General features: G+C 37.6%; 4 protein-coding genes across 5 annotated transcripts; 2 read left to right on the top strand and 2 right to left on the bottom strand.

Moving 5' to 3' along the window:
- The first annotated feature begins 499 nt into the window (after positions 1-499).
- Positions 500-5284, top strand: LOC103833810 (mediator of RNA polymerase II transcription subunit 34). 2 transcript variants are annotated; one of them, XM_033276715.1, is made up of 21 exons: positions 832-895; positions 968-1197; positions 1298-1444; positions 1531-1746; positions 1821-1925; positions 2151-2255; positions 2343-2465; positions 2584-2672; positions 2780-2816; positions 2892-2925; positions 3022-3074; positions 3149-3226; positions 3312-3377; positions 3574-3640; positions 3727-3780; positions 3960-4067; positions 4161-4225; positions 4323-4401; positions 4576-4781; positions 4884-5119; positions 5181-5282. In XM_033276715.1, exons 1-20 carry the CDS (start codon positions 832-834, stop codon positions 5073-5075), a joined length of 2118 nt encoding a protein of 705 aa, XP_033132606.1. In that variant the 3' UTR covers positions 5076-5119; positions 5181-5282. The 2 variants fall into 2 exon arrangements, with proteins under 2 accessions (XP_009108119.2, XP_033132606.1); XM_009109871.2 differs by having other exon boundaries at positions 500-895; positions 4884-5284.
- On the bottom strand, positions 5103-11988 carry LOC103833809 (pentatricopeptide repeat-containing protein At1g31430). The gene is made up of 2 exons (XM_009109870.3): positions 9263-11988; positions 5103-6070 (listed from the first exon to the last, which is right to left on the bottom strand). The coding sequence occupies exon 1, from the start codon at positions 11062-11064 to the stop codon at positions 9379-9381; it is 1686 nt and encodes a 561-aa protein (XP_009108118.1). The 5' UTR covers positions 11065-11988; the 3' UTR covers positions 5103-6070; positions 9263-9378.
- Positions 11989-12236: 248 nt separating this feature from the next.
- LOC103833808 (SH3 domain-containing protein 1) lies at positions 12237-14961 on the bottom strand. The gene is made up of 10 exons (XM_009109869.3): positions 14601-14961; positions 14202-14315; positions 14051-14120; positions 13825-13973; positions 13641-13742; positions 13366-13566; positions 13219-13281; positions 12800-13138; positions 12647-12721; positions 12237-12580 (listed from the first exon to the last, which is right to left on the bottom strand). The coding sequence occupies exons 1-10, from the start codon at positions 14658-14660 to the stop codon at positions 12452-12454; spliced, it is 1302 nt and encodes a 433-aa protein (XP_009108117.1). The 5' UTR covers positions 14661-14961; the 3' UTR covers positions 12237-12451.
- Positions 14962-18961: 4000 nt separating this feature from the next.
- On the top strand, positions 18962-24296 carry LOC103833807 (phospholipase SGR2). The gene is made up of 22 exons (XM_009109868.3): positions 18962-19174; positions 19246-19464; positions 19544-19644; positions 19740-19922; positions 20035-20190; positions 20322-20393; positions 20485-20637; positions 20788-20838; positions 20953-21123; positions 21213-21362; positions 21507-21572; positions 21679-22203; positions 22367-22427; positions 22513-22631; positions 22711-22783; positions 22855-22957; positions 23041-23134; positions 23208-23270; positions 23355-23403; positions 23508-23611; positions 23720-23766; positions 23849-24296. The coding sequence occupies exons 2-22, from the start codon at positions 19266-19268 to the stop codon at positions 24099-24101; spliced, it is 2793 nt and encodes a 930-aa protein (XP_009108116.1). The 5' UTR covers positions 18962-19174; positions 19246-19265; the 3' UTR covers positions 24102-24296.
- Positions 24297-24924: the final 628 nt, after the last annotated feature.

The raw sequence follows: 24924 nt of genomic DNA, 5'->3' as shown, positions 1-24924 counted from the left end.
AACTAACGTTGATTTTAAATTTCCTCGTACGATACTCGTAAAGTCGACATAAATTTACGAAGATTAAATTTTCTCGTTAATTTTCGTCGCTATAGTTGTGTTTTTTGTAGTGGTTAAACATGGTTTAGGACAGTGGCATAGACTTGTAATACTTAGAGCTAATTGAGGGTAATTCCAACATGTACTTCAATTTTAATAGATCTAACGTCCTTCGATTTGGACTATGTACCAAAAAATACCTTTGATTCACCTAAATTAACCAGAGTTAATTCACATGCCCCAAGCCCCCCCCCCTCCCCCCCCCCCCCCAAAAAAAAAAAAAAAAAAAACACACACACACACAAAATGACCCGAAAAAATTGTGGAAGCCTCTTTAGTTCATTAGTTTGACTAAATATTCATTAATGCTTTTACAGCAGGAGGTCTGGGGTTCAAATCCCAGAAAACGCAAATTATACAGATCATAGAGAAAAAAAGGTTGTAAGAGGTCTTCATCATAGTGCAAGGGCGTATCATAGAACATGGATTTCATAGAGCGGCTTGGAGCGATGCAGTCAGACTTACATTCTCATATGATGGTAGAATTGTTGGCTGTAAAATCGCTATGTAATATTTTTCATTGTTATAATAGCATAATTAATCAGATGTTAAAAAAAAAAAATATCCGAAAAAACGAATGATCCAAGAACATACTGGGCCACTAAAAGCCCATTATAAAACGTCAGCTCTTATAAGGCCCAATATATTCTGCTTCACCTCATTCTAATGAGCCGCGACGCCGACGACGGAAGGGTAAAAAACACACACACCGTTGATTAAGCCGGTGAACCAATGGAAAGTGAAGCGATTCAGGACGAGCTTCAAAGCTTAGAGCTCGAGATCAACGATGTTCAAGGTTTACACTTGTCCCTTCTTCCAATTTACATCTCAGGTTGCTTCTGATTTTGAATTCGAATTATTGTTATAGGTCAGATAAGTGCTTTGATAGAGCATCAAGACAGGTTGTACGAGAGAAAGTCTGAGCTTAAGACATTGTTAAAAGCAGTTTCAGCTTCAGTAACACCTGTCGCACCTTCTTGTCCTGATGGCTCGAGTGCTGTGGAGAATTGGTCCGAGCCATTCGAGTGGGACTCACGCGCTGATGACATCAGGTTTAACATTTTCGGCATATCCAAATACAGAGCTAACCAGAGAGAAGTAAGTTGCTTTTGCATTTGCTTCTGCATTTGCTTTATGTCTTTCAAGAAAGCAACACAATGATGACGTTTCAATCCTGTTTCCTTGGATGACACGACAGATAGTTAACGTTATAATGGCTGGTAGAGATGTTCTGGTGATCATGGCAGCAGGTGGTGGCAAGAGTCTTTGCTATCAGCTTCCTGCTATACTTCGTGGTGGTACAACTCTTGTTGTCAGCCCTTTACTCTCACTCATTCAGGATCAGGTACACAACTATTAACTTCAAACTACTTCTTTATATATGGAGTGATTACAAGTGTTTGGTTTACTTATTGTTAATGATTGGTTCAGGTTATGGGTTTGGCGGCTCTAGGGATTTCAGCTTACATGCTGACTTCTACTTCTGGCAAGGAAAATGAGAAGTTTGTGTACAAGGCACTTGAAAAGGGTGAAGATGACCTCAAGATACTTTATGTGACACCTGAAAAGGTATCAAAGAGTAAAAGATTCATGTCGAAGCTTGAAAAGTGTCACAATGCTGGTCGCCTCTCTCTTATTTCAATTGATGTAAGTCCTTCCTGCTTTTAATTTCTTACTTTGTAACCAATATTTGAATGTTTAATTTCCTACTTTATTTGCAGGAGGCTCATTGTTGTAGTCAGTGGGGTCACGATTTTCGGCCTGATTACAAGAACTTGAGCATTCTTAAAACTCAGTTTCCCAAAGTTCCCATGGTGGCTTTAACCGTACGTTCTTTTTCTTCTTTTCATTTGCTGCATTCTTTCTCAGCCCTCTTTACATTCCTGAGAGAGAGTTTAAATCAGTCAACACTGGGAGCTTGTTCCACCTTACTATGCTTATCAGAATGTAACAATTTTATTCTAAGTTGATCTCTCCCACCTTTCATATATATATATATATTATGTTTTGGAAGGTTGAATATTTCATTTTTTACTATGTCTCTGATGCAGGCAACTGCTACACAGAAGGTCCAAAATGATCTGATAGAGATGCTGCATATTCCTAAATGCGTCAAATTTGTTAGCAGTGTTAACAGGCCAAATCTCTTTTACTCGGTACTCTTTTAGTAATTTTTTTAGTAGACGATTCTCATGCTGTTGATAGTTTGTAGGCTTTAACTTGAGCAATAAATTGTCTTGCAGGTGCGAGAAAAGTCGCTGGTTGGTAAAGCTGTGGTTGATGAGATCGCAGAGTTCATACGAGAATCATATTCTAACAATGAATCTGGAATAGTGTATTGTTTCTCTCGGAAGGAGTGTGAACAGGTTTGCAACTACAATTGACCCATCATCATATGTTCTGACCTCACCATCATTGTTAATATTATGAACCTTGGATTGGGGAGGAAAGCTTTTATATTTCACTTATAATAAATGGTGATAGATTGCAGGAGAACTACGAGAAAGAGGGATATCTGCTGATTATTACCACGCAGAAATGGATGTAAATATGCGAGAAAAAGTTCATATGCGGTAAGGTCGTCCAGCTCTGATGAAGCATGACTCTGGGCTTAATGATTCAGTTAGTGATGTGCAATTTGCAGCGTTGCCTAATTATGGTTGTTCTTTTATGTTCACAGATGGAGTAAGAACAAGTTGCAGGTCATTGTTGGAACAGTATGTATATTCCTCCTCTTATCATTCGATTATTTTTGTGATGTACACCTATCAACTCTTATTATTGCTTGGCAGGTTGCCTTCGGCATGGGAATCAACAAACCTGATGGTTAGTAGTGCTAAGCTCTGATCACCGTCCTTCACATTTTTTGAATCACCGATTTTTATTTCCTTCTCCAACTGATACATGGGGGCATTTTTGTAGTCAGGTTTGTTATCCACCACAGTTTAAGCAAATCAATGGAGACTTACTATCAGGTTCTAGTCACTTGTCCACTAAAACTAGATGTGGTTATGAGGTTGCTTCTTATCACCATTACTTTATACTGCAGGAGAGTGGTCGTGCTGGTCGTGATGGGCTCCCATCTGAGTGCGTCCTCTTTTTCCGTTCGGGTGATGTTCCCAGGCAGGTAAGCATCAATTTACTCTAACCTGCTTATTTGTGATAAATACATTTCTAAAATTGCATTGATGCTTTTGTTTCTTGTACAACAGAGTTCCATGGTCTTCTACGAGTATTCTGGTCTGCAGAATCTCTACGATATAGTACGATACTGTCAGGTACCCAGTTTCACTTCTTACTTCTTGAAGATTGCATTATCGTTATTCATGTAATATCTGGAGAAAACTTGATAACGAGGCCGCTCTGGAGTGACTTGAATTGTTTTCTTTTGGTGGCTTTAAGGGTCGTGATTTTGAAATGTTCTAAAATGTATGATATCTTATGAACTATCGTTTCTGAATTCCCTTGTTGCAGTCGAAAACAAAATGTCGTCGAAGTGCTTTTTTCCGTCATTTTGGAGAGCCGTCACAAGATTGCAACGGTATTCTTGTTTATAGCTGTCCACTATTGATAGAATTGGTACAACGTCCATTGATATGTGATGATCGTTATTCTGCATTATGTTAGGAATGTGCGACAACTGTGCCTTGTCAAGTGAGGTCAAGGAAGTTGATGTATCGGGTATGTATGTCCCACTTACATTCGCATGTAGTTTCTTTGGACATCATTCTTGTTTGAAATAAGCTTGAAACCTTTGTTTTTTTGCTGCCAAAAGTTTTTCTCTAGTAATTTTATAAGCAAGTATCTGCCAATATGTGAATGATATCATGATGAGTTTTTGGGGTCACGACATTTTGCAGACCTAGCTAAGCTCGTGGTTTCTATGGTGCAAGAAATGCAAGCTAAGGATCAAAGAGTGACAATGTTGCAGCTGGGTGACAAACTGAGAACTAAGCACAAGGATCTAAGTTAGTTTCATTTCATTACTTTGAATTGCAAACGATCTTTAATGCCTTAATCTCTCGCTCTATGATTTTTTTTGGTTGTTGTTGATCGGCTAGGTGCTGAGCTAAAGAGAGAAGAGATAGAACATCTCGTGATAAAACTGATTGTTGACTCGGTATTGGTAAGATCGTTGTCCATGTTTTCTGTCAGATTGTATCTGACACATGATAAGCCAGCTCAAGACAGCTGTATCTGAGTTTTGTTCTGTTTTTGTGCAGAAAGAAGAATTCCAGCACACACCATACTCGACAAACGCTTATGTAACAACGGGACCGTTGGCAAACCAATTGTTGCAAGGTAAGGAGTTGTAATGAATTGCCTTCATCTATAGGCTTCAGGATCTGAATAGAAGTCATAAAAAAACAGTCAATTTTAGAAGAATATATTAATGTTTTGGTCATTACTTGGTCGCTCGGCACTCATAGATAAAACTCTTGAAAGAAAACTTGTCCTACATGTGATCTGGAACAGGAAGAAAGACGATCAAAACGGAAACCTCAAGCAGACAAATAAACAAGAAATCGAAAAGAAGTAGTTCATTTTCTGGATTAGAATCCAAGCTTGACGAGCTAAGGAAAGAGATATCTGCAGCTCATGGAAGCATGCTCCCTCACACTGTCCTCTCAACTCAGCAGATTGGGTTGATAAGTTCCCAAAAACCAGATTCATTACAAGAGGTGAGCTATCTTTTTTTTTACATAACCCCGATTTTCTTTGGTCTTTGTATATATAATCAAATCCTCTCTGTTAAAGCTGCTTTATTGGTTGAATTTTTGCAGTTGGAGAGCATAATAGGAAAACTGAAAACAGACAAGTACGGTGACAAGATTCTAGAAGTGATGAGACATGATACGGTCTCTGAACAACTTGTTGAAGATGGAACAAAGGAAGATACATGTAAAAGCAGATCAAGTAAAAGAGCTAAGACACAGAAGAATGTTGTTTTGTTAGAGAGCAGCGAAGAAGAATGAATCCGGTTTGTAAAATTTCAGTTCTTCGGTAAACACCATTCTTTTATGTCAGAAATTAACCCGGTTTTAGATTATATTAAAAATAGAATTTGGCCGAGTGATTCTATGCATTATGTACTAGGAATTGACGTTGAAGGGATGCTTAATCGATATACCGTTGCACCTTTGTTTTCCAAGTGATAATCATACAAATGATTCTGTTTTCTACTTTTTTTGACACATCTCAACTGGGTTTGCTTAATCTGGGAGTAGTGAAAACTTTGTCCTAAAATCTCGTACCCAAAACGAAACAAATGTCCTGTACTTTCTCCAAAAAGAAAGGTCCTTTCCTTACCGTATTTGATCAGAAGCTGGTATTCCAATAGCGTTGTCTCTGGTAAAAGGTTCCAAAAACTCACACTTAGACAAAGATCTGGAACACCTGAGACGAGGTCTGTGTCCACTTTCGCTCTGGTTTTCTTTGTTTCTTTAGGAGATGCGCCAGGAATCACTTCCCGTATAAAAAAGGGGTAATGATCTTTGCTGGTTGCAAGCAGAATTCTATCCAGTGGGTGGATTTTCTTTGCCAGAGTCAGATATAGCCTTTGGAAAACAATGATAGTTCACAGGTTAGTGTCCACGAATATTATATATGGTAATTTGAGAGACGAGAAGCATTTTAAGAGTTTCAGAGGAATGATTAAAAAACATTAAAGGAGGTGGGTTATCCTATCCATAAGGTAGCCACCGGACTTGGAACAATCACTGTAACATTAGACATGCGTTTTGCGACAGGTATAACAGTACTGCTCCAGCCGACATTGACCCAGAGAATCCCACATTGAAAGCTTTTTAGATAGTTAGTACTGTCAAACAGTCTAATCTGTGAGCAAAAGGATAAGCCAAACATAAAAAAATGGAGTTCGAGTTGTCAGATTCAATCTTGATTGAGTTAGTGAAGCTTAGTTAAACTGATATCGTTTTATTAACTTCACATGAGCATTAATACCATAAAGCAATGAGGAGGATAGGGTATTGCTAAATGAGGAGGCTCTGCAGAGATTTAGCAATGCATATTCTATATTCGAACCTGGTGGATGCTCTGACCACATGCGTCAGTTGTTTCCTCCAGGAGAAAAGATCAAGAGGCCGTTCAAGTACATCAATGTAATTGGAAGTATACCTGATTTCTTACCAATAGTTCAGAGGTATTGGGATTCAACGGAGAGATTATATCACTCTACATCAGCAATGTTCAGATTTTCCAAGAAGCTAAAATTTCTGAAACCGTTGATACGCGAGATGGAGAGAGATAAATTGGGTAATCTGTCGAAACGGGCGAAGGAGGCTTTTGATTTGTTATGTGATAAGCAGAAGGAAACGTTAGCACATCCAAGCGATATTGCAGTCCAAGAGGAAGCAGATGATTATGGAAAGTGGCTGCATATTGCCAGTCTGGAGGAGGATTTTTTAAAACAAAAAGCTAAGCTACATTGGCTTGATGTTGGAGATAAAAACAATAAGACTTTCCATAGGGCGATCAAATCCCGTCATGCTCAGAATATGATAAGAGAAATTAGAAGGGGGAATGGAAGTGTGGTATCTACTCATTCTGAGATAAAGCTTGAAGCAGAACGGTTCTTTGAGGAATTTTTAAATCACAAGCCGGTTAACTATAAGGGGCATCTGAGGGGGAACTGGAGGATCTGTTGCAATTTCGATGTTCTTCTGAAGAATGTGATCAGTTGGAAGCAGAAGTTTCTGAAGAAGAAATCCGAAAAGTTCTTTTTGCAATGCCAAACAATAAATCTCCTGGACCAGACGGGTATCCTTGTGAGTTCCTTAAAACTACGTGGCCGGTTCTATCTCGTGACTTTACCATCGCAGTACAATCAGTCTTTAGATTTGGGTTTCTACCAAAAGGTATAAACTCAACTATACTTGCTTTAATCCCTAAGAAGTTAGACTCGATGGAAATGAAGGATTATCGCCCGATAGCATGCTGCAATGTTATATATAAGGTTGTCTCAAAGATTCTGGCCAACAGACTTAAAAAGATTCTTCCAAGAATTATTACTGAATCGCAGTCTGCATTTGTGCAAGGACGACTTCTTATGGAGAATGTACTGCTTGCCTCTGAGTTGGTGAAAGGATATCATAGAGAAAACATCTCTCCTAGGTGTGTTATGAAGATAGACATATCGAAAGCATTCGATTCAGTGCAGTGGGAGTTTGTATTGGAAATCTTGAGGACTTGGGGGTTTCCGGAGAAGTTTATACATTGGATAAAGTTGTGTATTACGAGCCCTTCGTTCTCGGTACAGGTTAATGGGGATCTTGCAGGCTACTTTCAAAGCTCCAGAGGTCTTCGTCAGGGCTGTTCATTATCCCCTTACCTTTTCGTGATGTGTATGAATGTCCTATCTCTGAAGATTGATAGAGCAGTGGCAGATAAGAAATTCGCGCTTCATCCAGGTTGCAAAAGTCTGGCTCTTACACATTTGTGTTTCGCGGATGATCTTATGGTGTTTGTGGAAGGTTCGAAGCAATCTATTGAGGGAGCTCTGTCAGTGTTTAAAGACTTTGAAAGTTGGTCAGGTTTGAGTATTAGCTTGGAGAAATCAACAATATACATGGCGGGAGTAAAAGAGGCTGAGAAAAGAAGTGTACTGACCAATTTCCCTTTTGCTGTTGGTGAGCTACCAGTGAGATACTTGGGTCTCCCTCTTATGACGCAAGTTATGCGGAAGCAAGACTATCTACCTCTACTGGAGAAAATCAGAGGCAAAATCAGTTCTTGGACCTGTCGGTTTCTATCCTATGCAGGCAGGTTACAATTGATCAATTCTGTTCTTATGAGCATTGCTAATTTTTGGTCTGCTGTATTTCGGCTTCCTGGCGCTTGTATTAAAGAGGTGGAGCAAATCTGTGCTGCATTTCTCTGGTCTGGTCCAAGTCTCAAAACAACGAGTGCCAAAGTGGCGTGGAGAGATATTTGCAGTCTGAAGTGTGAGGGTGGATTGGGTATCAGAGATTTAAAGGAAGTAAATAAGGTGTATGGTCTTAAGCTAATTTGGAGAATGCTTACGGGTGAATCACTGTGGGGTAAGTGGATTGAAGCAAATTTACTGAAGGGTAAAAGCTTTTGGGAACTAAGCTCGAAAATGGTGAATGGATCTTGGATGTGGCATAAAATGTTAAAAATGAGAACTGAAGCGAAGTTGTTTTATAAAAAAGAGTTGGGTAATGGCAGACATGTCTCTTTCTGGTATGATACATGGTCGGTGAGAGGTGCTATCTTTGATATTTTGGGTCCTAGAGGAATCATTGACTTGGGGGTCAGGAGGAATGCAACCCTGGAGGAAGCTGTGTTAAGTGTCAGAAGGAGGAGGAGGCATCGTACTGACTTGTTGAATGATATCGAAAGGGAGTTAAATATTATTGTTAGTAAATTGGATTCTGAGAAGGAGGATATAAGCGTTTGGAAAGGCAAATCAGGGTACAAACAGAGGTTTTCATCACGAGAAACATGGATCATATTAAGGGAAAGAAAACCGCATTGTGCATGGTCATGTGGTATTTGGTTTCCTCAAGCTACTCTAAAATTTGCTTTCATGGCATGGCTAGCGATAAAGAATAGATTGTCTACTATGGACAGAGTGGCTATATGGAGTCAGGGGATAGACACAAGTTGTGTTTTGTGTAAAAAAGCTACTGAAACGAGAAGCCATTTATTCTTCGAGTGTGATTACTCTTCTCAGTTATGAGAATATGTTGCTAAAGGTATTCTGGGATCTGCTTATACTAAAGATTGGTCTGAGATACTGGTGATTATATCGGATGAGAAAAGGGAGAAGATGAGTAGATTTTGTATAAGATATGCATTCCAGGTGGTGCTATATGCTGTGTGGAGAGAGCGTAACAAGCTAAGGCATGGAGAGAAGCTGTTGCCTCTTCCAACTATCAAAACACAGGTTGAGAAAGGAATTAGAAACAAGATCTCTTTGATGAGAAGGGATGGGGTGAAGGGTATGGAGCAACTGATGCAATTTTGGTTTCTTACTAGAATGTAAATAGGAAGCTAATATGTAAGAAGGGGAGGGTAGTTGATCTTGAGTTTTATTTATAGAAACAAATGATGCACTTGATGTATACAGGTTTTTTTGAATGAATTTAACATTAATTCAAAAAAAAATAATACCATAAAACAGGGATGTAACATGTTCATGGTTTAAGGCCAGCAGTTAGAAAATGTAAGATCAGCTTTTGCTATAGGTTGCCTAATAAGTTATCTAACACAAGAAAGTGTCAACTTTCAATTACTTCATGTTCCAAACTCAACATCCAATTTGTAGTTTGATGCAAGCATTGTGTTAATCTCATCCATTTTTGGGTGAGATGATGATGATGATTTATCTCCAACAATGAATTCATGAGGCACCCCATCAACCTCCACAGAGCTGCATCCAGGAAACTTTCTGATTCCCAAATCTTTCATTCTCCTTCTCACATTCGTCACATCTTGCCATCTATTTGCAGATGCGTATACACTTGCGAGCAGAGTATGAGCACTTGAATCACTAACTTCCACTTCCTTCAGCTTCTCAGCTACCCGTTCTGCTACCTCCAAATTCCCATAGTTCCGAGCAGCGCTTAGCAAAGAGCAGTATACAGGAACCAAAGTTTCATTGCTTTCATTTCTCATCCTATCTATCAATTCCTCTGCTTCATCTAAACTACCAGCTCTGCATAGTAGGTCAACCATACAGCTGTAGTGCTCTGTTTTAGGCTGGATCATCGAATAGAAAACTCTACGTCCTTCTGCTACAAATCCACCGTGATTACAAGCTGTTAGAACCGCGACAAAGGTTATATCATCTAATCTAACGCCAACGTTTTCCATCTCGTAGTACAAGTCCATCGCTCTCCATGACATCCCGTTCATGGCAAGACCGTAGATAAGCGATGTCCAAGAAGCAGTGTCTCTCTCTTTAGTTTCATAGAAAACCTCTAGAGCTGTCTCTATGCACCCACATTTTGCATACATGTCCACAAGAGCAGTACCAACGACTTTGTCCACTCTAACTCCGTTCTCACATATGTACCCATGGATCCACTTCCCTTGCTCTAGAGCTCCCGTCTGCGCACAGCCTTTCAAGAGAGAGACAAGCACGAAGTTATCAGGTCTAACACCTTGGCTTTGCATGCACCTGAACAGCTCTAGTGCTTCGTCAAACCGGTTAAACTGAACATACCCATTCATCATAGCTGTCCACAGAACAACATCTTTCGCAGGACTTCTCTCAAACAACTCTCTACCCTCATCGATCCTACCGTTACTAACATACCCAGAGACCATACTAGTCCAACACTTGACATTTTTCCCTTTCATCGAATCGAAAACAGCTCTGGCCTTATCTAGACACCCGCATTTACAGAACAAATCCACCAACGCATTCCCAATCTTAACACTCGTTTCAAACTCAGTGCCAACAACATATCTGTGAATCCCTTCACCAACTTCCAAATTCTTCAAAGAAGAACAAGCCGAGAGAGTGCTCACGATGGTACTCTCATCAGGCTTCAAGTTACTCTCTTTACTCATCCGCTTAAAAACAGCAACGGCATCATCAAACCTCCCGTGCCCAACGTAGCTAGAAATCAAGCCGTTCCAAGAAACAACATCTCGTTCAGGCATTTCGTCGAACACCTTGTGAGTGATCTCCATCTTCCCCAACGCAGCATACATTCCCATAAGTGAGTTGCACACGTAGGGATCGAGCTTAAGCCCAGATTTCACAGCGTAGCCATGGAGTTTCTCACCTTCTAAAACGTTCCTCAAGCGTCCGATTGATTTGAGCACAATCGGTAAAGTGAAATTGTCCGGATACAAGGCGTTTCGTCGCAGTTCAGAGAACAGAGCCAAGACTTTGGTGAAGGTTTTAGTGTCGGCTAAAGATTTGAGCATCTTGTTGTATGCTATGAGTGATGGAGTTTGTACAGGACCCATCGTCACCTCTAGATTATTCAAACTAGGCCTCTAGTTTTTGGTTTTTGTTTTTCAAAAACTACTTTTTTAACCAATCAAAATTTTGAGAAAATGGATTACCTAAAGTTTAGGGAAACTAGTTTTTGAAAAAACTATCCATTTGTACACAAAACCCAAAATCTATCATTTTTCAGTTTTGTAAAAATGTTGTACGATGACTTTTTTATTTTTTTGCTTTATTACAGTTTTATTTAATAGATAGTGACATAACTGAAACTAACTAATATCAAAAAAATAAATGAATAATAGTCCAACTTATTAATCAACACTTTAGACATGTAATTTGAAAATTCAGTTATTACTATTTATGTTGCAATATTTAAGTTGCATAAATTCTATTAGTTTGACCATATTTTTTAAATACAACTTAAATTTAATAGTTTGTTTTAAAGTTTAGTTAATTGTATATTTTTCTCAAGATATAAAATTAAATGTATTTTAAAATTTAGCTATTAGTTTTTGTTTAATAATATATTTTTGAAATAAAATATTAATATAAGTTTGTTTATTTTTAGTGATAATAATAACATTTGTATTTTCACGGTTTTCAAAATAAATATTTTTAATAATTTATTTTACTTTGAAAAACAAAAACCAAAATCTAATGTTACCATTCAAGTTTTTAGAAAATCTAATATCTACAGCAAAATCAAAAACCAAAGATTAAAAACCAAAATCTAAAAACTAAAAACCAAAATCTAAAAACTAAAAACTAAAATCCAAAAACTATATAAACAATCATCACCTAAAACGAAAATGATTCGGTTCGGTTGGATTCGAGGACTTATATTTTTGATTTTGATTAGATTTTGGTTTGAACTTGTTATAAACTTATTGGGGGTGTTACTGAATACAAAATTTCAGTTCAATTCGGTTACTTGGTTATTTATGTTCGAGAGTTTGGCAAAACAAATTTATTTTGAAAACTAACTTAACCGGCTATTGAACTGAACCGAAAAAAAAAAGCTTTTCGAGCACAAAACCGAATCTGATTCTGAATCAAAAACCCAAAATTTGGTTCGGTTATTAAACCCAGAGATAATTCAAACCATATCTGGAACTGGTTACATCTAACTTAGATGATCTAAGGCGCGGTAAGAAAAACAAGAAGAGATACTAAGACAAAAACCAAATTAAGAAGGAAGAAGATATCATTATCATTTTGAGAGTAAATATTACAGAAGAAACAGAGAACCCATCAAACAAAAGTTAAGATAGGAGAAAACGACTCCAAGAAGAGTAGTAAGACTTGTGATGATACATAAACAAGGAAGAAACAACACACATAATGATCATACGTATGTACTCGTGGAAACATCAAACATATCATACATTATCGAGGGTGAGATCATTGCTGGTTAAGGTTTGCTTCCACAATCTTGCTCGCAGGAGCTTTCTCTTGTTTCTCCACGTACGCCGACGGAAACCATCCGGCTTTCCCCTTGTATTCTCCTTCCGACCACCCTGTCCCAGCCACCTGAAACACAACCAGAATCATTAGACCGACCTTTCTCTGTTTTGCATTGTTTAGGAAAGGGTGTACCTGTCGCACGATGACATAATCATCAACCGCTAGACTCAGTTCTCCTGGCGCTTGAGCATCAAACGGGTGCACAACCTGTCCCAAAAAAAAACAAGAAAACATAACTCTTGTTGTTGACCGAGTTCGGAAGAACTGTTTCGAAAAGAGTATTACCTTTGCAAGAAAGTAGGAATCATTTTGACTGAGAAGTTGCTGATGACTGTGATGATCATCAGATCCATTGGAGGTTTTGGTATCTTCCTGTGGACTAGAAGACTTGATTTCTTTCTGAGGTTTGGATTTGATTTCTACTTCGGGACTAGACTCCATGTCTTCCTTTGGATTGGGTTTGGTTACTTCTTCATGGGGAGTAGTATGCTTGGTTTCTCCTTGGTGGTTTGATTTGCTCTCTCCACTGTGACTGGCTTGGGGATGTGAAACAGTATCCTCCAAATGTAAAGGTAGAGGTAGAGACTTTGGTGATGATTCTATAGCTTCTTCCTCAGCAATCATCTGAGAACATGGAAGACATCCAAAATCAGTATGTTCTATTCATTATCTGAAAGTAGTATATCATAGAGAGAGTTACTGACCTCAGAATGTAGCTTATCAAGGATATCAAGAGCATTGCGATGATATGATATCTCAGCTTCAACCTGCAGTTGGTAAATTTCATTTTCATATCCAATCCAGGGACCAACCAACCAGTAAAACAAACAATCATCAAGTGGAGATTTTACCAGGGTACGGAGGCGCTGATAAGTTACGCTCTGCTGCTGATTGTCCACTTCTAACATAGCCTTAGTAGCTTCTTTTCCAAGTGTTTTCATGCTTGATTTGAGGTCAGCCAATCTGGACTCAGAGTTCTTAAGCTTCATGTAAGCCTCTTCAGAAACATCAGATTCCTTCAACTTTGATCTTCTCCTCAGTACATCAGTCGCCTATTCAAGACAATAAATGGTTTTTCAAATTATAAATCGACTCAAAAAAAAAAAAAAAAAAGAGACTATTTTACCTGTGCTTCGACTTCTTGTCTCAACCTGTCGTAATGATTCACTAAATGCCTTGCATCCTCCAAAGGCGCACTATATATCATTGTACGAATTGGCTCACAAACCTAACCAAATCAAACCCTGAAGCTTTATTAAAAAGTGATTATAAACTTTTAAATTGAAAAGAAAATGGTCCAAAAGATGTACCTGCTCACTAAGAACTCCAAGTAGAGTTTCCCTGCCATCCTCCACCGACTTGTAAGAGGTCCCAAAGTGATGTGAAACTCTTGAGAGAGGAGTGTTAGCATCGGGATTCTCATCTCCATATTTCTTAAAATCTTCAGCAAACTTCAACCCTATTACGGATACAACATTCCTAAATCTGATCCCAAGAAGTATATAAATGAGACCAGAGTAAGAAACAAGAACTCACCGATCTCTACAACTTTCGTGCCTGTCGCAATGAACCCTTCTAGCCCACGAACAATGTTCCTTTGCAACCGCTGTGAACATAACAAACTAATTAGATTTCTTTAAAAAAATAAAAAATCTCCCTTGAAAAATACTAAAGATTATCATTTTACCTTTGCAGCCTTGGTGGAGCTGTATAGTTCTTGAAGTTTCTGATGACAATGAAGCTCTTCTTCATCAACAACCACAGCATCCGCGTTAACATGCCCTAAATGCTTCAACACCGCCTGAACAATAACCGGAACCTTTATACAAGACAGAAAAACCCTACACAAATCTTGTCTGAAAAGATAACGTAATCAGATAACGTAATCTTGATTCTAAAACAAGCAAAAGTCTACCAATTCAATACGTCAGTCAATCCTATCTGCTGCCCCCTAAGACTATAAAAATTAAACATGAGCACTTCCAAGATTCCACCTTTATTGAAACCCACATAATCATTTTTTCCAGATTTGTCTCCTGAATAAATTAAGAACACAAAAAAAAAGTAAAAAGGGAAAGAAACCCACTTGCTGTTGCCTAGCAACTTGCTCTCTGAGCTTTGCCGCTTGCTTTCTTATGGCTTCCATGGCTGAAAAGTCGCGCTCTTTGTTTTTTTTTTACTCCTTGCTCAAGTCGGTTTTTTCACTAGATCGAGAGAGAAAGCCAAATCAAAAGAGGGGTAGTTGGAGTTTCTGAATTAGAGAGAGAGAGAGAGAGAGTCGGCAGTTTTGGACATGGATCCTTAACTCCTTTTACAGGTAACAGTCGGCAAAACACCAAAAGGTAACGACAATGGAATATAAATTATAGTGGAGATGAAAGATGAAGCTACTCAACTCTTTCGGTTCAACACTTTCTTTTCTTTATGAGTGGTCTTTATTTTCCTACTCATTTACTAATTTTTTTCTAAACACAGTCGGCTGATTATTTACCAAAAAAAAAAAACAGAGTCGGTTTAGCATTTCTACTTCTACTTATATATATAAAAAGAAATAAAAGGAATATTAATTACTAAATCAATATTTTAAGTTCAGTTCAAATATTTCTCTAACTACACTCAATATTCTCAAACATTTCTACTTATAATTTTTTTAAAACAAAAGGATTGACAAAAAAAAAATAAAAGGAATTATAATTTATTAGATAAAAAAATTTAGATTCAATTCAAATTTTTCTCGATTAAAATGCCTTTATTTATTTCTTTGTTATCCTCGGTTGTCTTGTTTTGTTTATTTAGCTCGAGTGTATTTATGAAGAGAAAAAGACCAAAATAGCATTAAATCAAGTTTTTGTTCCCAAACTAGCATTCAAGGCTAAAAGTCACAAAAATAGCATTCAAGGAGTGGTGTTTATGGTTTATAATTTAGGGTTTAGGATTTAGAGTTTAGGTTTTAGGGTTTAGAGTTGAGAAGTGAGGTTTTGGGAATAAGATTTCAAATTTTGAAAAATAAAAAAATTTAAAATTTTTAAAAGATAAAATGCTATTTTGGTCATTTTAGTTTTTACGTGCTATTTTTGTGATATAAACTTAGAAAAGTGCTATTTTGGAGATTTGCCCATTTATGAAAGTTTATTATAATTTTAATGACAGATATAATTGGACAATAAAAAATAAATTTGTCTTCATTTTCTTTGGTCTATTTGCCGAAGATCCTTTTCAACGTGAGGTAATCATATGATATAACTTTTAGAAAATTCAGTCTATTTCACATGATAAGTCTTTTTAACTAAAAATAAGTAATAAATAACCAGTCAATTTCGTCGGTCTGGCTTCACTTGAATGCTTTTTGGACTATAACTGGTGTGGCCATTTATTTTTGGTTTCTAAAATACGAGAAAAATTAAGAATCAATACTATTATTCGTAAATTATACCATAAATGAAAATTGGAGTTTTCTCAAAAATATCTTTATTTTTATAAGAAATTAATAAATTTTATTAATGACATTTAAATATTTTGATTTTGAGTATACAGTAGGTAGTATACAGATATACCTAAATGGATTATTGGTCAATAGCATTCGTTAAACTGCATTAATTATTCAAATACAAATGAACCATGCACTAGCTTTCATGGAGTGGGTGAAAGTTTGCAAGAGTTTATAAAAACACACGAAAACAAAAGAAAAAGAATACTGAAACGGCAGGAGTTAAGGTTACCTGGTGATTAAAACAGTTATTGATAGTCTTTCTATTTCAAAAAATTATATCTTAGAAAACAATTGTTGCAAAAAGCCATTTTTACAATTGCAATAGATTTTTTTATACAAAATAATTGTAAGTTGTAGATTTAAAAAATAAATAAATAAATAAAATTCTATTAGCTAAAAATATGAAAATAGTTACTTACAAATATAGTCAAAATTTAATGTATTTTTAATATATGTGGAAATTTTAAAACGGATAATTATAGAAGGAGTATATATTAGCTTTAATTTTCATTAAGATTTTGCTAAGTTTATTGAGAGGTTTAGTGGAGGACATTGGGTTGACTAATGGGTAAGAAACAAGGGCTTATGTGTGTTCTGAGTTTATTGCTTTTGTTTCTTTTACTTGATAATATATAAAAATAAAATGATGTCTAACGAATTAACTTTAGCTTTGGGAGTTTGATTTTGATTGCTATCATTTTGATCTTCATTGATCTTAACCTATCAGATAAGCTATTTAACCAAGATTAACAGTTACATGTGGAGTCTGATTTCAAAATTGTATTCTTAAAAAAAGATGTAGTGAAAATCTTCGCCATGACGTACTTATTAGCAAGGCCCAAATAAAGACCGCAAGCCCATTACCTAAGCTCATTGTATCTAGGTTTTCTAGCATATTGAGTTGATATAAATATCTGTGTAAGGTCACTTTGCAATGTAACCAAGGCTGCGTTTCTAGCAGCCAAACTCTCATCTTTATGAATATCAGTTTTATAAACATTTAACTCTTGCAGACAATCTCAGCTTCCTTCTTCTCTTTACTTTCTTGTTCAATAAAGCTTTAATAAGCTATCTCCATTTCTGTTTAAATAAAGCTCTTTGAGCATTTTGTACATTTGTTCTCATGGTATCAGAGCATCAGGGAGTAGATCTTGGTGTTATATCTTCTACTTGAGCTTCAGACTATCTACAAGACCTCTATGGAGCCATTAAGTCTTCCAAGACTTTCGTTTGCTTCCTACGAGATGTCTGTATGAAGAAGAAAGGGTATTGGGCCAGATGGGCCAGAGATACAACGTGAGAAAGAAACAGTCATGTCTTCAAACCCAACCCGCTTATGTCGGACTCCATGGACAAAACTCAGCGGCTACGAAAGCGTTCCTCTGTACGAACCGTGATGAAACCGTAATCAACGACGAAATCACACGTGAACTGAAGGAGGAAGTCATCACACAAATATGTTTATCAATGGTATGTATCTGTCCTTCTTCCTGAGACAGAACAAGTGAATGGTCGTTTGGTAGATTAAGGAGAAGTGATGCATGTGTGGTCGTTTGGTGATTTATGCTGGCTGGTTTAGATTATAGGCTTGGAATCTGGAATAGAATGCTTACGCTAGGTTTGATTTTCTGTAAAAAAAAAAAAAAAAAAAAAAAAAGGGTTTATGGAAGAAAGTCTCTGTTTTTGATGCGCACCAAGTGTTTGGTACAATGTCACAGAGAGATAAAAGATGATAGTGACTAGTGATAATGAAGCAGAGAGTGAGTATAGTTGTATTTGGTAGGTGTGGAAAGAGAGTTCTTCATGAGACAGATTAGAAGAATGAAATGGTTTAAGTAAACCTAGATTCATAGTGAGACAAATAGGCCACAATTATACCTCTGAGTGAGATCAACTAAGCTCTCCAAGTTCAAGAGAAACCTCTGAGTGAAGCCATGTGATACTCTCCAAGTATAGGTCTGAATAGATCTCACACTAATGTTTGTCTACAATGGTGAGTAGAACCATTTGCCAACATCTCAAGCATCCTACTTCATCTACTTATGCTCATCTAAAGCCATCTCCATCTGTGCCTTCAAACTCAGCGTAGCTGCTCCATCCACGCTAAGTTTGCGGGGGAGTATTAGCAAGGCCCAAATAAAGACCGGAAGCCCATTACCTAAGCTCATTGTATCTAGGTTTTCTAGCATATTGAGTTGATATAAATATCTGTGTAAGGTCACTTTGCAATGTAACCAAGGCTGCGTTTCTAGCAGCCAAACTCTCATCTTTATGAATATCAGTTTTATAAACATTTAACTCTTGCAGACAATCTCAGCTTCCTTCTTCTCTTTACTTTCTTGTTCAATAAAGCTTTAATAAGCTATCTCCATTTCTGTTTAAATAAAGCTCTTTGAGCATTTTGTACATTTGTTCTCAGTACTTGATTTCTTTTTCGGATCGTTTTAATTAGCCTTGTTCGAAGAACGGTTCTTACAAGGTTAAATTGCAAACCGTGATATTTTCGTAAAATCCTTAAAGAGCTGAGAAGGTTGGTTTGCTAAGAAATTGAAATCCATAATATAGAATATCAAAACAGTTCAACAATATAAATGTTCGAAAAATATATATATATGGAGATTTTTGGGGTTTCAAAACATTTACTTAGGTAGCGAGCTATATTCGAATATCGAACTCGTCTCGCACTTGTAAACCTTGATTAACTTTTTAATATAAACTGAGATTTCTGACCTACATACTTTGTCCCTTAATAATTCATTAATTATCACATGAACTCAGTATATTAAAGAATGAGCCACTATGTGTTTTCTGTATATATGTCTCCATACCCGTTTGGTACTTGATAAGCCACATTTGTTTAAGAACGAGCTTGGCCTTAAATCGAAACCCGTAGAGCTAAATGGGTTTGGCAGCGGAATGCTGACATGGCATCCACGTGGCAATTGTTGAGAGATGACGACAGTGGGCGCAACCCGCTTAAGCAAAGTTTGGGGTCTTCTTTGCAAAAACAAACCTTCAATTCGATTTTCCCAGCTGTCACTCCTTTTTTTTTCTTTCTTTTCAAACGACCTTTTTCGTTTTGAATTAGTTCTTCTTCTCCGTTCTAAATCTTCCTTCTCTTGCCAGTTCTTCACGTGATTCGTCAAAGATAATCGATCGCTATTCATTCGGTACGATCTTATTACAGAATATCTCGAAATCAGTCAGAGACTTTCTTGTTGATCCTGACTAGTGATTTTAGGGTTTTTTTCTTCTGATGAGATGGAAGATACAGAGCGCACCCCTGCGGTTAATACAACCTCTCCGGATTTGCTGAAGAACACTCCTTCCAACATCGCCAGGTTAGAAGACGTAATCGAGCAATGCCGTGGCAGGCAGAAGTATCTCGCTCAGACCACAAGTCCTTCAGATGGGAGTGATGTTCGCTGGTACTTCTGTAAGGTTCCTTTGGCTGAACACGGTCAGTCTTTTCTTTGCCTTCCATTGTTTATGTGTGCATAAAAGTTTTTATCTTATTTATTTATTTATTTATTCTGCAGAGTTAGCTGCGTCAGTACCTGGCACTGATGTAGTAGGAAAGAGTGAGTACTTCCGTTTTGGGATGAGGGATTCTCTTGCCATTGAGGCTTCTTTCCTCCAGGTTCTTCTTCTTCTTCTCTACATGTTGTTCTTTGCTTCAAGTTTTGGAATGAAACTGTGATATGTAACCATTTTTGTTTAAAATTTGTGCTTTAGAGAGAAGATGAGTTGTTGTCTCTCTGGTGGAAAGAGTATGCAGAGTGCAGCCAAGGACCTATACCACAACTTAATCCTAAAAATAAATCAAATAAGCAGCCAACTGAAACTCTTTCAGAAGCTTCTCTATATGCAGTTGAAGAGGAGAGGGTTGGTGTACCTGTTAAGGGTGGCCTATACGAGGTAAAACCGTAGAGGTTTAAAGATAGAATTTTCTTATAAATTTAACATTGTTGACCCGTTAGTGTCCTTGTATCAAATCAATGTTTCTCACCAAGGAATTGGAATGCTTCAGGTGGACTTGGTGAGGCGGCATTGCTTTCCCGTGTACTGGAATGGTGATAACCGGCGCGTGCTTAGAGGCCACTGGTTTGCTCTTAAAGGTGGCCTCGACTGGCTTCCAATTCCAGAAACTGTTGCTGAACAGTTGGAGGTTTCTTATCGTAACAAGGTTAGCTATCTTTCTGTGCAATACGTTTTTATTTTATGGCCTAGAAACAGTGGCTGCTTTTTCCTTTTTGTTGAGAATTCCTGAATGTTGTTAATATAAATACATTTTTGGGTTTTTGTTTTGGCACGCAGGTTTGGCGTAGAAGAAGGTTTCAACCCTCTGGGCTATTTGCAGCTCGTGTTGATTTGCAGGGTTCCAGTCTGGTATGTACTTGAGTTCATGGGTATAAAAATTGTAATCTTATTTTCAGTTGAAGGATTGCATAGATGATATGATCCCAAGTTGTTAATGTAGGGACTTCATGCTCTCTTCACCGGGGAGGATAATACATGGGAAGCTTGGCTTAATGTTGATCCCTCTGGGTTCTCTGGCATTGTTGGCTATACTGGGAATGGAATTAAGTTGAGACGCGGTTATGCCGGCTCCTACTCTCCTAAACCTACACAGGTTCTTACAAATATTTTGCAACTTATTCTCACATTTCTTTTCTAAGGTCTCATTAGAAATTGTGAAAGTTCACTGAGTAAGCTTTATTTTTTTGTGTTGCTGATTAAGAGCTCCTGTAATTGAAATCATATTTATTTTGCTTCTGTTCAGGAAGAACTACGCCAACAAAAGGAGGAAGAAATGGATGACTATTGTTCACAAGTATGTCTTAGTATACTCGTTTCCAGTGAATTGCATATAGAGCATCTGATCTCTGTTGTCTTAAGTATTTTCAGAATATCTCAAAATTCTCATACTGTGTGCTATTATGTCCAGGTCCCTGTTCGACATCTTGTATTCATGGTTCATGGTATTGGCCAAAAAGGTGAAAAGTCTAATCTTGTTGACGACGTTGGAAACTTCCGTCAAATCACAGCAGGTTTAGGGGAACGTCATCTAACCTCTCATCAGCTCGGCACTCAAAGAGTCCTTTTCATCCCATGCCAGGTAGCTCTATATATATCCTTCTTTCGGGTTTATCTTTGTATAGTATGATTTTACTTCATATATTCTTTCTTTCTATATTTTATGTGTAGTGGAGGAAGGGCTTAAAGCTAAGTGGTGAAGCTGCTGTTGATAAATGTACTTTAGACGGTGTACGGCGTTTGCGAGAGATGCTAAGTGCAACTGTTCATGATGTGCTATACTACATGAGCCCCATTTATTGTCAGGCTATTATTGATTCGGTATTGCAATTTCCCAACTTTGATACTCTTTTTGTTTTAGTTTGTGATTTAGTTTTAGAATTTTTGAACAACCTAATAGCTTATTAGACATTGTTACTATCATCTTCTGCATCATTATAATCTGTGCTTGTTTACATCTTTCAGGTCTCAAACCAGCTCAATAAACTGTATCTGAAATTTATAAAGAGAAACCCGGACTATGATGGAAAGGTGCCTATCTGGTTATAAGTCTATTGCATTTCATCAATCTGTGACAAGTGTAAGCTTCCATTAAATTAAAAAAACTCATGTTCTGTTCATGGACATTATTATACAGATTTCCATATATGGACATTCTCTGGGGAGTGTTCTCTCCTATGACATCTTATGTCATCAGCACAATTTGTCATCCCCATTTCCAATGGATGCAGTATACAAGAAATTCTTTCCAGATGAAGAATCTCCTCCAATTCAAGCTAGCGCTGATGAACCTTGTAGTTCGCATCGATCATCAAAAATTGAGCCAGATAAATCTAACCAGTTGAATAACACCGAGGAAATCACAGGTGAAGATAATGACATGATGGATAAAAAAACAACGTTGTTGGAGCATCAAGATGTCTTTCAAGAAGGTCCTTCGTTGGTCTCTGATTCTGTAGTGGACATCGTGGGTTTGGGAAAAAGAGAGAGCCAGGAAGATGACCATCATGATGATTCTAGTAGTGCTATTTCCTCACAGGATGGACCAGATGGAGCTGACTGTAGAACGCCTGATTCTTCATCCTGTTCTCCAGAACAATCATGGGAGAAAAAATGTGAAAATTCCAATAACGACGAGATGATCAAGTTATTACGGGAAGAGGTAAACATCGACACATCCAACTTCTTAGTTCAGATTACCTAGTTTATATTCTTGCAAGCTTTCATTCGTGTTCACAGCTTCTCATACTTCCTTAGGTTTGTGTTTTTCTGTTGAAGTTGTTGATCAGTTTGTTTGCGTATCGGTGGAATGATTTTATTCGCAGGTTAAATCATTGAGGTCAAAAGTAGCGCAACTGCAATCAGAAAATGCCAGAATAACCGATGGTATTATTTCTGAACCTCGATTTTCTTTTATCTTACCCATATTTCAAGTCCTGTTTGGTACGAGATGAAATGGTGTTATCAACAGAAAAAACCAAGACATCTTTGATACCTGAACAGCACATCAACGAGAAGGCGCCAACTAAAGATGCCACTGCACCTTCTAGCTTTACTCCTTATATCAAATACCGAAAGCTCGAGTTCAAGGTCTGCGATAATTAATATTTTTTGTATCTCATTCGAACCACAATGCAAAATGTGTCAGCCTAACTTTTAACTGTATCAGGTTGACACTTTCTTTGCAGTTGGGTCTCCTCTTGGAGTCTTCCTTGCCCTTAGAAATATACGTCTTGGGATAGGTAATACTTGTTGAGTAGAATTATAAAGTCTCCTCTTTTTTTTTATGTAAAAGCTGTTTAACATGTCTTAGGTAAGGGAAAAGATTACTGGGAAGAGGGAAATGTTATTGAAGAGATGCCAGCTTGTCGTCGAATGTTCAACATTTTTCACCCCTATGATCCTGTTGCGTATAGGTTAGTCTTCATAGGAATAAAAAAGTATTCTAGCTAGTTTTTGGTCTCTCCCTATATTACGTTATTGTGTTTCATGCGTGCAGAGTGGAGCCACTTGTCTGCAAAGAGTACCTTCCCAAACGACCTGTTCTTGTTCCTTACCACAGAGGTGGAAAGCGGTTGCATATTGGATTCCAGGTAATTAAAATCTCATGGTTTAGTGTTCCTGTTTCCTGCTTCTTCTAATTTTGTTAGCTGCAATGTTCTATAGGATTTCAAAGAGGATTTTGCAGAGCGTTCACAGAGATTAATGAATCATTTTGCTTCAGTAAGGGTGTGTGTTCCCAGACTTGTACTTAGTTTTTTTTAATCTTTTGCGATTCAACATACACAAGCCTCATCTTTAATTGTCATGCAGACAAGAGTTCTCACTATTTGCCAATCCAAAAGCTCGGATGAACTAGAAGGTAAAGTTCGATTTGCTCTTTTTTTCACTCCCATATGATGGCTCCAAATGGCATCTCCACAGTTGATGAATCCATCCATCTACTTTCTAATGTTCCTTGAACAGAGACTGAAGAAACCGATGACGAAAAGGATGGAAGGTCCTATGGTTCCTTAATGATGGAAAGGTTGACTGGAACTCGAGATGGTCGAATAGATCACATGCTACAGGTAGAAGAAATCATGATGCATCATCACCTAATTAATAGCCTTTTAATATTCTGTTGGATTTGGCCTAAGCATGCTAGTTTAATTGACTTGACTCTTTGGGTGATACAGGAAAAAACTTTTAAGCATCCGTATCTACAAGCCATAGGAGCTCATACGTAAGTGAAACTTATCATTGATAACACATTACATCTACGTCTGGAAGTAAGAACTCAAACGACTGTAATATATATTGTGCAGAAACTATTGGAGAGATAATGATACTGCTCTGTTCATAATTAAACACTTATATCGCGAGTTACCAGACGAACCAAACTCGCCCATGGAATCCAGAGAAGGAGATGATAGTCCAAAAGACTCGAGTAGACCTCATAGCTGGATAGACAGAGGAGAGACTGATGATGCTGATGAAGAGCTTCCTTTAACATTCTCCAATAAAGAAATCGCAAGAAGCTTCTCTGCAGAAGCCAAGAAATATCTGAAGAAGCCTTAAACACTTTGACCATAGGTTTAAATATCTGAAGTCCAGCAAAATAGCTCCCTGATTTTGTTTTTGTTTACCGTGCATAAGTAACATGTGATGCAGGAAATGTGAAAAAAAAAAGAATACTCAAGACTATTGGTTTGTCTCATTGTAATTTGTAACTATAATTTTACAGATAATAAAGAGAGCTTCTTCCTTTGGGCATATTGTTTTGCTGTTAGCTGTGTTCATCTTTTCAGGTCTGTGGTTGGAAGATTTTAGCAGACATTGGCTTAAAAAATCGAGTTAAGACTCTAAAGCTGCTCCGAGTTCAGGCCACACAATAGCAGAGACCGACCACGAGCCATCATTACAGGCGCTAGGTTGCCAGTTCCAAGTAAGGGAGCGCCGAGTCCAAACTCCAGTTCCGTCGTCCTGAAGACAAGACCAAAGCGGGTCCTTGTCCGAGAAACACCCGAGCTAACATCAGTCCAGGTCGGCGACTCTCGATACAATGTATCAAATCTGTGTATGAGTATTGATTGTCAGTTCAGTAATCCATTTGTGCATTATGTTTGCTATCCCTGACATATGGTTTTGTTCCAGATTTTTGTCGGTGGCTTCACCTACAGCTACAGACAAGACGTTGCCAATGTAGCTCGAGGAAATACATTGCCTCTGTAGCGAGGTAATGGTCTCAGACTCTCAGTCTTCCTTTACCGTCAACAAGTCAGCCCATATTGCAGGTTTTATTGTAAAAATCCAGATTTTTCAGATAGCTATTGGCTCGGCTGGGAGATGTTTTGAGGGGTTTTACGATTCAATCAAAGGTTAATAGTAAGTGAGATTGCTT

Source organism: Brassica rapa, chromosome A08 (genome assembly GCF_000309985.2).
Source record: "Brassica rapa cultivar Chiifu-401-42 chromosome A08, CAAS_Brap_v3.01, whole genome shotgun sequence".
NCBI classification, from domain to species: domain Eukaryota; kingdom Viridiplantae; phylum Streptophyta; class Magnoliopsida; order Brassicales; family Brassicaceae; genus Brassica; species Brassica rapa.
The sequence above is the reverse complement of the archived record's forward strand: the minus strand, read 5'-3'. Positions and strand labels throughout refer to the sequence as shown.